The 12,999-nt window shown below is 45.3% G+C and overlaps 1 protein-coding gene across 2 annotated transcripts in view; it reads right to left on the reverse strand.

The window, feature by feature from the left end:
• LOC139559367 (CUB and sushi domain-containing protein 3-like) overlaps positions 1-12,999 on the reverse strand; it is a 700,638-nt gene that overhangs the window by 31,245 nt on the left and 656,394 nt on the right. For both annotated transcript variants that reach the window (XM_071375335.1, XM_071375334.1), the window contains exons 59-60: positions 11,049-11,228; positions 8,034-8,207 (exon numbers count right to left, since the gene is read on the reverse strand). In XM_071375335.1, the coding sequence (XP_071231436.1) occupies positions 8,034-8,207; positions 11,049-11,228 (354 nt within the window). The remainder of the gene's footprint in view (positions 1-8,033; positions 8,208-11,048; positions 11,229-12,999) is intronic.

Below are 12,999 nucleotides of genomic sequence, written 5' to 3' on the forward strand. Positions count from 1 at the left end.
CCAGCCCTCCTACCCTCTACATCATCCTCCCCTTCACCCCCTCCAGCCTTCCTACATTCTCCTCCCCTCCACCACCTCCTTCCCTTCACCCCCTCCACCCTCTACATACTCCTCCCCTCCAACCTTCTACATCCTCCTCCCCTTCACCCTCTACATCCCCCTTCCCTTCACCCCCTCCAGCCTTCCTACCCTCTACATCCTCCCTCCCTCACCCCCTCCAACCCTCTACATCCTCCCCCCTTCAACCCCTCCAGCCCTCCTACCCTCTACATCCTCCTCCCCATCACCCCCTCCACCCTCTACATTCTCCTCCCCTTCACCCCTCCTCCCCTCCACCACCTCCTCCCCTTCACCCTCTCCACCCTCTACATACTCCTCCCCTTCCCCCCCTCCAACCCTCTACATCCTCCTCCCCTTCCCCCCTCCAACCCTCTACATCCTCCTCCCCTTCACCCCCTCCAGCCCTCCTACCCTCTACATCCTTCCCCCTTCACCCCCTCCAACCCTCCTACCCTCTACATCCTCCTCCCTTCACCCCCTCCAACCCTCTACATCCTCCTCCTCCCCTTCACCTCTCCACCCCTCTACATCCTCCTCCTCTTCACCCCCTCGACCCCTCCGCCGACTCTCGTTTGAAGCCCTGTCTGATGACCCACTGGGGCAGGCAGATAAGAACTAATTAATTATGTGCAGATTACTAACGATTACCCCCTCCGCTCTTCACTCTGTCATACGGAGACTGACAGATGGGTTGGCAGAGGCTGAGAGACTTGAGAGCTGAGAGGCTTGCCGTGTGGTAGCAGAGAGAACAGTCTATGACTTGGGTGGCTGAAGTCTTTGACAATTTTTAGGGCCTTCCTCTGACACCGCTTGGTATAGAGGTCCTGGATGGCAGGCAGCTTGGCCCCAGTGATGTGCTGGGCCGTACACACTACCCACTTGTCATGACGTTGGCCTGGGGGTAGGTTTATGACAGTCATAAATACCTCTTCCCCCCCCCCCCTCGTTCCTCTCCCTACTTTACTGATGTGACATTAGCCCCTTTGGTTAACATAGAGATTCTGGGAACATCAGACGTTGGGGGGGAAATGAACTATATTCTGGTAATCCGACCAACTGAACATATGAGGTGGTACTTAAGGTATATTATGTCAGTTCGGTTGCCCTCTGGCACATTCTCATCAATGATAGAATGACATAAACTCTACTGTGGAAAGTCTAAACATCAGAGGTATCGGATTCACATGGAATTGTTGTTATATTCAAATGTTTGAATATGAAATTATTTGTGAAGAGATTAAATGTAATTTTAGCTTCCAAATGAGAGATTTGGGTTTTCATAAGTTTGCTCAACCAGTGGCCCGCCCCTGTGAAGAGACATGGGTTACAAACTTTTCAGACACACCCCTCTCCCTCCACTATATAAGCCATTGACGAAGATTTAACCTTCGGTTCCGGGTACATTAGGGTGACGATCCGATGTCAGAATGGTTCAGGTAATCACTACCGAACGAAACCAACCTCAGCATGAGCTTTGGTTGCGACTGGTATGAACTTTGAAATCTTATTGACTATAGAAGTGATACCTCCTAGACGTTGTAAGCAACAGCAGCTGCAAACGTAAATTAGGACAGACAGAGTATCCAGTCTACCACTCAGCGCAGCAACAGACATTCTTCAAAGGACAACGGACCCGGTTGGGCAACACGGCCTTCCATCTACTACCAACCTACTGAACCGCAGCTCAGAGTAAATATTTATTGCATTTTCCTTTTCCAAATGGGCGGTAATTTAGAATGCATTTATTGTATTTATTATAGCACAGCTTCGCCCTTTGTTCCTCAGTCTTCCCGCTCTTTCACTAAAACCCAGCCCCTTTTCTTTTGTGTAACAAGCTGTCATATCTGTTCCGCCCGCTAGGGACGTTTTCCTTTATGACGCCAATTTGTAATCAAGTTATGATTTAATTGTGTATGTGTGATTCTGTGTGATTAGTTAGGTATTTAGTAAATAAATAATTAAACCCAATTTTGTATTGCTGATTCAACTTGTTAGCCAGGGTTCGTGAAGATAACCAAGAATTTACAACTTTCAGATGAGAGTGAATAAGATGACGATTAATATTGACTGCTATTGATGTAAAATATTATTAGGTCATTAAGAGTTTATTCGGAAGATAACAGCTCTATAAATATTATTTTGTGGTGCCCCTCCTCTCTAGTTAATTATATTTACATGATTAGTTCAATCAGGTAGTATTAATTACGGAGAAAGTATTTTATAGAATAGCATGTCATAACACTTAATCCGGCATAGCAAAGACACGACACTCTGTAGCGCCTTGCGGTCGGAGGCCGAGCAGTTGCCACACCAGGCAGTGATGCAACCCGTCAGCATGCTCTCGATGGTGCAGCTGTAAAACCTTTTGAGGATCCGAGGACACATGACACATCTTTTCAGTCTCCTGAGGGGGAAAAGGTTTTGTCGTGCCCTCTTCACGACTGTCTTGGTGTGCTTGGCCATGTTAGTTTATTGGTGATATGGACGCCAAGGAACTTGAAGCTGTCAACCTTCTCCACTACACTGTTGTCTCATCAGCAAACTTAATGATGGTGTTGGAGTTGTGCCTGGCTGTGCAGTCATGAGTGAACAGGGAGTACAGGAGGGCACTGAGCACGCACCCCTAAGGGGCCCCCGTGTTGAGGATCAGCGTGGCGGATGTGTTGTTACCTACCCTTACTGCCTGGGGGCGGCCCATCAGGAAGTCCAGGATCCAGTTGCAGAGGGAGGTGTATAGTCCCAGGGTCCTTAGCTTAGTGATGAGCTTTGAGGCCACTATGGTGTTGAACGCTGAGCTGTAGTCAATGAATAGCATTCTCACATAGGTGTTCCTTTTGTCCAGGTGGGAAAGGGCAGTGTGGAGTGTAATAGAGATTGCATCATCTGTGGATCTGTTGGGGCGGTATGCAAATTGGAGTGGGTCTAGGGTTTCTGGGATAATGGTGTTAATGTGAGTCATGACCAGCCTTTCAAAGCATTTCATGGCTACAGACGTGAGTGGTACGGGTTGGTAGTCATTTAGGCAGGTTACCTTAGTGTTCTTGGGTGTTCTTGGAGGTCTGCTTGAAACATGTTGGTATTACAGACTCAGACAGAGAGAGGTTGGTCAGCACATGCTCGGAGTACACGTCCTGGTAATCCATCTGGCCCAGCGGCTTTGTGAATGTTGACCTGTTTAAAGGTCTTACTCACATCGGCTGCAGAGAGCATGATCACACAGTCATCCAGAACAGCTGATGCTCTCATGCATGTTTCAGTGTTACTTGCCTCGAAGCGAGCATAGAAGTTATTTAGCTCGTCTGCTAGGCTCGTGTCACTGGGCAGCTCTTGGCTGTGCTTCTCTTTGTAGTCTATAATAGTTTGCAAGCCCTGCCACATCCGACAAGTGTCGGAGCCGGTTTAGTATAATTCGATCTTAGTCCTGCATTGACGCTTTACCTGTGTGATGGTTCGTCGGGACGGCATAGCACGATTTCTTATAAGTTTCCGGGTTAGAGTCCCACTCCTTGAAAGCGGCAGCTCTCCACTTTAGCTCAGTGCAAATGTTGCCTGTAATCCATGGCTTCTGGTTGGGGTATGTACGTACAGTCACTGTGGGGATGATGTCCTCGATGAACTTATTGATAAAGCCAGTGACTGATGTGGTGTACTCTTCAATGCCATCGGAAGAACTCCGGAACATATTCCAGTCTGTGCTAGCAAAACAGTCCTGTAGTTTAGCATCTGCTTCATCTGACCACTTTTTTATAGACCGAGTCACTGGTGCTTCCTGCTTTAATTTTTGCTTGTAAGCAGGAATCAGGAGTTATGGTCAGATTTGCCAAATGGAGTGCGAGGGAGAGCTTTGTACGCGTTTCTGTTTGTGGAGTAGCGGTTGTCTAGAATTTTTTCCCTCTGGTTGCACATTTAACATGCTGATAGAATATCGGTAAAAGTGATTTAAATTTCCCTGCATTAAAGTCCCCGGCCACTAGGAGCACCGTCTCTGGATGAGCGTTTTCCTGTTTGCTTATGGCGGAATACAGCTAATTTAGTGCGGTTTTAGTGCCAGCCTCGCTCTGTGGTGATATGTAGACAGCTATGAAAAATACAGATGAGACCTTTAGGTAGATAGTGTGGTCTACAGCTTATCATAAGTTACTCTACTTCAGGCGAGCAAAACCTTGAGACTTCCTTAGATATCGTGCACCAGCTGTTTTTTACATAAATGCATAGGCCCCCACCGCATGTCTTACCAGAGGCTGCTGTTCTGTCTTACATCTAGAGTGTATAACCCGCCAGCTCTATGTTCTTAATGTTGTCGTTCAGCCACGACTCGGTGAAACATAATATATTACAGTTTTTAATGTCCCGTTGGTAGGATATACGTGCTTTCAGTTCGTCCCATTTATTTTCCAGCGCTTGAACGTTAGCTATCAGAACAGAAGGAAAGGGCAGATTAGCAACTTGTCACCTGATCTTCGCAAGGCACCCTGATCTTTTCCCTCGAAACCTCAGTTTCCTTCTCCAGCGAATCACGGGGCAGCAACATTATGTACAAAATAATTTACGAACAATGCAAAAAAACAAAAACAAAATAGCATGATTGGTTGAGAGCCAATAAGACGGCAGCCCTACCCTCCGGTGCCATCATAAAACAACAGGGAAATAACACTGTAACAACAGGGAAATAACACTGTAACAAGATGGAAATAACAGGGTAACGACAGGGAAATAACAGAAACAAGAGGGAAATAACACGGTAACAACAGGGAAATAACACGGTAATAAGAGAGAAATATCAGGAAACAACAGGGAAAGAACACGTAACAAAAGGGAAATAACAGTAAACAATGGGGAAATAACACAGTAACAACAGGGAAATAACACGGTAACAAATAACATTTTATTGTCACATACACATGGTTAGCAGATGTTAATGCGAGTGTAGCGAAATGCTTGTGCTTCTAGTTCCGACAGTGCAGTCATATCTAACAAGTAATCTAACAATTCCCCAACAACTACCTAATACACACAAATCTAAAGGGGTGAATAAGAATATGTACATATAAATATATGGATGAGCGATGGCTGAGCGGCATAGGCAAGGTGCAATAGATTGTATAAGGTACAGTATATACATATGAGGGCGGTGCAGTTGCGGTTGAGGGCGGTGCAGTTGCGGTTGAGGGCGGTGCAGTTGCCGTACCATGCTGTGATACAGCCCGACAGGATGCTCTCGATTGTGCATCTATAAAAGTTTAGCAGGGTTTTAGCTGACAAGACAGATTTCTTCAGCCTCCTGAGGTCGAAGAGGCGCTGTTGTGCCTTCTTCACAACACTGTCTGTGTGGGTGGACCATTTCAGTTTGTCTGTGATATGTACGTCGAGGAACTTAAAAAAAACTTCTCCGCTGCTGTCCCTTCGATGTGGATAAGGGGGCGCTCCCTCTGCTGTTTCCTGAAGTCCATGATCATCTCCTTTGTTTTGTTGAGTGAGAGGTTGTTTTCCTGACACCACACTCCGAGTGCCCTCACTTCCTCCCTGTAAGCTGTCTCGTCGTTGTTGGTAATCAAGCCCACTACTGTTGTGTCGTCTGCAAACTTGATGATTGAGTTGGAGGCGTGCATGGCCATGCAGTCGTGGGTGAACAGGGAGCCCCAGTGTGGCCCTTGTGGGGCCCCAGTGTTGAGGGTCAGCGAAGTGGAGATGTTGTTTCCTACCTTCACCACCTGGGGAAAGCACGTCAGAAAGTCCAGGATCCAATTGCACAGGGCGGGGTTGAGACCCAGGGCCTCCAGCTTGGTGATGAGCTTGGAGGGTACTATGGTGTTGAATGCTGAGCTGTAGTCAATAAACAGCATTCTTACATAGGTATTCCTCTTGTCCAGATGGGTTAGGGCAGTGTGCAGTGTGATGGCGATTGCATCATCTGTGGACCTGTTGGTGCGGTATGCAAACTGAAGTGGGTCTAGGGTGGCCGGTAAGGTGGAGGTGATATAATCCTTGACTAGTCTCGCAAAGCACTTCATGATGACAGAAGTGAGTGCTACGTGGCGATAGTCATTTAGTTCAGTTACCTTTGCCTTCTTGGGTACAGGAACAATGTTGGCCATCTTGAAGCATGTGGGGACAGCAGACTGGGATAGGGAGCAAATTAACATGTCCGTAAACACACCAGCCAGCTGGTCTGCGCATGCTCTGAGGACGTGGCTAGGGATGCCGTCTGGGCCAGCAGCCTTGCGAGGGTTTAAATGTCTTACTCACGTCGGCCATGGAGAAGGAAAGGGGCACAGTCCTTGTTAGCGGGAAATAACGCGCTAACAACAGGAAAATAAGATGGTAACAACATGGAAATAACAAGAAACAAGAGGGCAATAATATGGTAACAACAGGGAAATAACATGGTAACAACAGGGAAATAACACAGTAACAACAGGGAAATTACATGGTAACAACAGGGAAATAACATGGTAACAACAGGGACATAACATGGTAACAACAGGGAAATAACATGGTAACAACAGGGAAATAACACAGTAACAACAGGGAAATTACATGGTAACAACAGGGAAATAACATGGTAACAACAGGGAAATTACATGGTAACAACAGGGAAATAACATGGTAACAACAGGGAAATAACACAGTAACAACAGGGAAATTACATGGTAACAACAGGGAAATAACATGGTAACAACAGGGAAATAACATGGTAACAACAGGGACATAACATGGTAACAACAGGGAAATAACATAGTAACAACAGGGAAATAACATGGTAACAACAGGGGAATAATACAGTAACAATAGGGAAATAGCACAGTAACAACAGGGAAATAACATGGTAACAACATGGAAATAACATGGTAACAACAGGGAAATAACACAGTAACAATAGGGAAATAACACAGTAACAGTAGGGAAATAACATGGTAACAACAGGGAAATAACATGAAACAACAGGGAAATAACATGGTAACAACAGGGAAATAACATGAAACAACAGGGAAATAACATGGTAACAACAGGGAAATAACACAGTAACACCAGGGAAATAACACGGTAACGACAGGAAATGAACATGGTATCGACAGCGAAATAACAGGAAACAAAAAGGTAACAACACGATAATCAACTGTTCATAGTTTGTATGAATCTGCTGAGAAAAGGTGACATAGCATTGAATACTTTCTACATAACTTGTGCTTATTACCTGCTATTTATAGTTCTTAATAAAGTAATGAATTTATCTTTCTACATAACAACCAGTAAAAGTCTTCACACTATATAATTTTGGCACACTTTACATCGTTATTTAGCAACTATATACTAACTATGAATGGGTTATTACCTAGTTGTTACCTTGTTGTTGCCGTGTTATTTCCCTGTTTTTACCCTGTTAATTCAGCACTGTAAACTAAAGTGCTACCCTTTTTTCTAACCTTTTCTAATAAAGTTTAGGCAATTGGTTTTAAAATTAAATCACCACTAAAAGTCACTGACTATCTATGGAGTCATAGAACTATAGATACTGTGGACATATTTGTCAAACTGAAACAAGGAAACAAGTACATGAAGAATGCGACAAAATGTCAATTTCACAGGTACACTGAGTGTTAGTACTACTTGCGGAGAGTGTGAAGTTGCATCGATGTGCGAGAGAGTGGAAAACACCACGAGAGGGAGAGGGAGGAGAGAGTGAGAGAGCGAGAGCAAGAGAGAGCAAGAGAGCAAGAGAGAGCAAGAGAGAGCAATAGAGAAAGAGAGAAAGAAAGAGAGAGAGAAAGAGAGAGAGAAAGAGAGAGAGAGAGCGAGAGAGAGCGAGCGAGCGAGAACAAGAGATAGCAAGAGAGAGAGCGAGAGAGAGAAAGAGACAGCAAGAGAGAGAGCGAGAGCGAGAGAGAGAGCGAGAGAGAGCGAGAGAGGAGCACAAAATAACAGAAAACAAAAGAACAGGAAAGAAGAGGAGAGGAGAGGTGCGTGCTACTCACGTAGGCACTGAGGCACCATTCCGTTCCAGGTGCCGTTGCCCACGCAGGTGAGGATGGCAGGGAAGGACAGCTCGTACCCGGGGGAGCAGCTGTAGCTCACACTAGTGCCCCACTCAAAGTCTGTGCCCTCCAGTACCCCATTGGAGATGGCAGAGGGTGCCGCGCAGGTCACCGCTATGGGGGGAGAGGAGAGGGAGAGAGGGGTGAGAAAGAGGAAAGAGGGTGGGTGTAGTTGGATAGAGGACAGGGATAGGGAGGATGAGAGAGAGGGGAGGGAGGACAGAAAGGCAAAGGAGAGAGGGAGTTTACTCTCTGTGTAATACTGTAGTTAATGCTGAATTACTCTCTTACTTAACCCTCGTTATCCCTGTAAGGAATCTCATGAATCAATTAGGGATGAATTATACTTTACCATTCCATTCATGGCATTAAAGCAAACAGCGAACACACAAGAAACCTTTGGAAAAGGGCCACAGCCAGGCTAACAACTAAAACAACACATTCTCAACAACAAAATCTTAGGAAATTAGGTCTAAGGAATATTTGTGGCTGTGCGAAGCATGACCATGTAGTATAGCTATATAATGTCACCCTTAGTGGACATTTACTGCCAGCTGTCTAACTGAAACAGAACTAATGTTTTTCTCTCAGACCACTAGCCTCCTGGTGTCATGACGACTGCATACCCAATAGCTACGGAGTGCACTATATAGGGAATAGAGTTCCATTTGGGGTGCAGACAATGACTGTCTAAACAAACATGAAAGTGTTGGGGGGGGGGGGGGGGCGACGTCAGGGAGGCAGAGAAAGTCAAAGGGACTGTTTGTTTGTCTGAGAGCTGCCTGGGAGTCTCGCTGCGCCCCAGCCTACGCCACGCTTGAGTGGGTGAGAGGGATAGGCTGGATGACTCATGTTGCACTCTGTAGAGTGAGTCTCTCTCTCTCCCATGTCTGTTATTCACACTGACTTCTGCCAACCACTATGTGGAGACAGGTATACTCCTCTCACTGAATTAGAGTAACAGCAGATAAGGCTTTCCAGAACACTGTGGGCAGAAATATATTTTCCAGCAGACTGTACAATAAACACACTCCTCTCACCGAATAGCAGTAAGATAGGCTTTCCAAAATAGTGCACCATGGATACTGCTCTCAGTGGATAACAGAAAAAGCACCGTAGGTAGGCATTTGAGCAGGAACAGCACGAGTGGGATATGCAGAGTTCATAGAGGGGTAATCCAGGAGAATTAGGATTCTATTTTGATGGGGGAAATCTCAGTGTTTGTAGATTACCAGCTAGGCTTGGTGGGTGTTGGGCAGGCGTGTCAATTCTTATGCGGGAGGGGGGGGTGATATCTTGAAGGAACCTCATGTGGGAGCTGGCATATAGTTACAAGACAAATTGGTGGTAGGTTTAAAGCAACGTTGTCAAATTGCAGGGGGAGACTTTAGTTGCGTCCAAAATAGCACCGTATTCCCTATATAGTGCACTACTTTTCACCAGAGCCCATTGGTACCCTATTCCCTATATAGTGCACTACTTTTCACCAGAACTCTTTGATTGAGAGGGTAGTGATTCCCTCCCAATTAATCAGCTGACTATAAAAACAAACACATTTGTCAAGCCCATTGGCTGTTCTTATTGTCATCTATGTGCTCAGGTAATAAAAGCCATAAACGTGTAATAAGTTCCCAAATGTTCTATTAATATTCTGAATTAGTATTGGACATGCTTGGTGGCTCGTCCATTGAGAGTAGACCAGCTTGCCTTGTACTAAGCTAATGAATTATATGTTTATGCAGTGGTTTCACAGCTGCTGTGACAGCTCCTGCATTTCACAGGCGCAGAACACAAATATTCTCACATACTTATACAGTACACGTAAACACACACACAAGCACGTACACCACGCACGCACGCACGCACGCACGCACGCACGCACGCACGCACGCACGCACGCACGCACGCACGCACGCACGCACGCACGCACGCACGCACGCACGCACGCACGCACGCACGCACGCACGCACGCACGCACACACACACACACACACACACACACACACACACACACACACACACACACACACACACACACACACACACACACACACACACACACACACACACACACACACACACACACACACACACACACACACACACACACACACACACACATATTTTTGTTAAAAGCCAATGTCAGACTTTCACCCAGCCAGTTCCATTTTCAGTTTGCTTCCCGACACTTTAACATCCATATTCATAGATCCAACTGTGCATCATAAGAATGTACTGCACCAAGATATCACTCTGCAGCTGTTACATATGTATGTACAACACACTCTCTCACAGAGCCAAGAGATTCAACTATAACCTGTTCAAATGGATGGCCATATCTGTGTTAATTGTAATTTGTCCAAGATAATGGTAATACAAAGCAGCATTTTATGCAAGTTGAGAAAGCTTTTTTATGAAGAAGAGAAACCTTTTCTGCCTGGCATATAGTGTCAACAACAACAAGACAGGATATTACAATAACAAACCAAAGCACAATGCTATCCTGTATTTAAACTCTTCCTCTGTGACTGCTAGCAGGACACAACGACATCTAGGCTGCTGTTGCTCAGGCAACCAGTGTGGGAAGGAAACCAGCAGGTGTTCAGCGTTACTGTGAATAAGCTATAACAATCTGTATTGAAACTCTGTGACAATGCCAACCTTGATTATTTCGTCCCTGAGACTGGGCGTCATTGAACTATATTCTAAGATGTAGATACACATATTCCAACACTCAAATTGAAGTAGCAACAGAAACAAACCAAAGGCTCATAGGGTTCTAGCTAAAAGTAGTACCCTCTAAAGGGAAGTGTGTACAACGCCGGGCATAGCCTGAGTGTTGATGGGCCCTGTCTTTGAAGGATGTCATGATGCCAGAATGTTATTAAGACATGTTCCACAGAGCATTATGGGTAATGAAGTACATCATGCTACACATGTGTTGCTAGGCCTCACCTTTGCAGGATGCCATGATGCCACTCCAGGTACCATTGGAGGTGCAGGTGCGCACGGGTGAGCTGTCAGCCTCCATGATGTATCCTGGCGCACACAGGAAGGTGATGTTCTGACCAATAGCAAAGTCCTCTCCATACCTCATCCCATTGGCTGGAACACCAGGGTCACCACAATTTATCACTGTGATGAAAGAAAGAAAGAAAGAAAGAAAGAAAGAAAGAAAGAAAGAAAGAAAGAAAGAAAGAAAGAAAGAAAGAAAGAAAGAAAGAAAGAAAAAGAGAAAAAAACTAACGAGTGACACAGAGTACTTGGTTGCAGCAAACAAGCACATAACAAAGAAGATACATACCCAGTAAGACACTACTCTGTAACAAACCATTATGTTTTTTGGCTCTTTTGTGCTATAGATGGTGATATCTATGACGGCGGTCGAAGTGCGATTTAGGCCCCATTGTTGGTCCGGTGTGAGATATGAATCGGGCTGTGACAACAATCGGCGGGAAACCTAATCCACAAATCATCTGAAACTACCCATTTATGCAGCCAGCAACAGATATCTCCACTGAGGAGATACCACCTCGCCTCTTTTATTCACAATGATAGATCTCACTATCACAGGAGAAAATCAATAGCTGTAAGCAGGGGAAGCTGTGTTCTCATACAGGGGTCTCCTGGGTTTAACTTCCATAATCAATTCTGTCGATCTTTTACAACTATCCCTCCCTTCTGTTCTATGGATGAACAAACAGGGGCGGTATAGGGAGGAAAGCAGAGAGCAGAAAATAGAACTCTGCATGTTTACAGAGTCTACCTGGGAATTCAGATGAAAAGGTAAATCAACACATTAGTACTTCTGTAATCCCCGTGGCTGACAACAAACCCCAAAAGTACTTTCCATATTTATTTTTTCATTTTGGAAAAAAAGTTTCCCCCTATTGATTTATGTATCAATTCCGGAATCACAGTTCTCCAAACATTCTGTGTCTTTTGTGGAAAAACGTGTGAATGATGCATCAGAATCAATCATCGGAGGCGTTAGCTTGTAAAACTGTCTTGATGGCGTGAACAATGGCTCGACCAAAATGCTAATATGACTCCACCCCCGGATGGCAACCATGCATCGCCCTTCTCAGCCTGCTCAATAAACACATGTAAAGATGCATCAATCATTCCTACTTTAACATGCACAGGTAAGGCATGCTGCCCCAAATAGCACCCTATTCACTATATAGCGCAATACTTTTGATCAAAGCCCTATGACTATAGGGAATAGGTTGCAATTTTGGAACGTAAACCAAGGTCTCTATGGAAAGAGAGCGATGTAAAGATAAAAACAGGCCCGGTAAAAAAAAGATGGTCACTAAATGGCATACGATGAAAGGCAATGAACCTGGCCTGGAGGAACCAGTATGGTCTATATGTCTAGTGGTGATATGGAGACAGACAGACAGGCAGTAGTTCATAGATCTAGTCATCCATTTCTGAATGAACTGAATCTGAACCTCTCTACCAGGAGAGGTAGAGAGGAAGTATCTACCTGAAGTGGAGTAAGTCTCTCTCACACTCTCCTCTTTTTCTCCCTCTTCCTCTCTCTCTTTCTCTGTCTTTCTCCCTCTCTATCTCTCTCTTTCTCTGTCTCTGTCTTTCTCTCTCTCTATCGCTCTCATTTTCTCCCTCTCTCTCTGTCTATCTCTCTCTGTCTCGCCCCTGGGCCTGGATTTAAATCACATCGACTCCCTGGTGTTGTCTATTCGACTGAGGAGGATCTGAAGAAGAGGGAAGAGCTGAGGAGGGTATGGTAATGTACACCAGGTAACAGAGGCACAGAGGGATTGATTTCCTTATCTTGCTGGAGCAGGGGCACAGGGCTCTTCTGACCTTTCCTCTCTCTCAACCCACAAGTCACTGTGTGTGTGACTCCTCCTCGTTCTGTCTCAATCCCTAACCCGCA

This window comes from Salvelinus alpinus, chromosome 29, assembly GCF_045679555.1.
Source record: "Salvelinus alpinus chromosome 29, SLU_Salpinus.1, whole genome shotgun sequence".
Taxonomy (NCBI): Eukaryota; Metazoa; Chordata; class Actinopteri; order Salmoniformes; family Salmonidae; genus Salvelinus; species Salvelinus alpinus.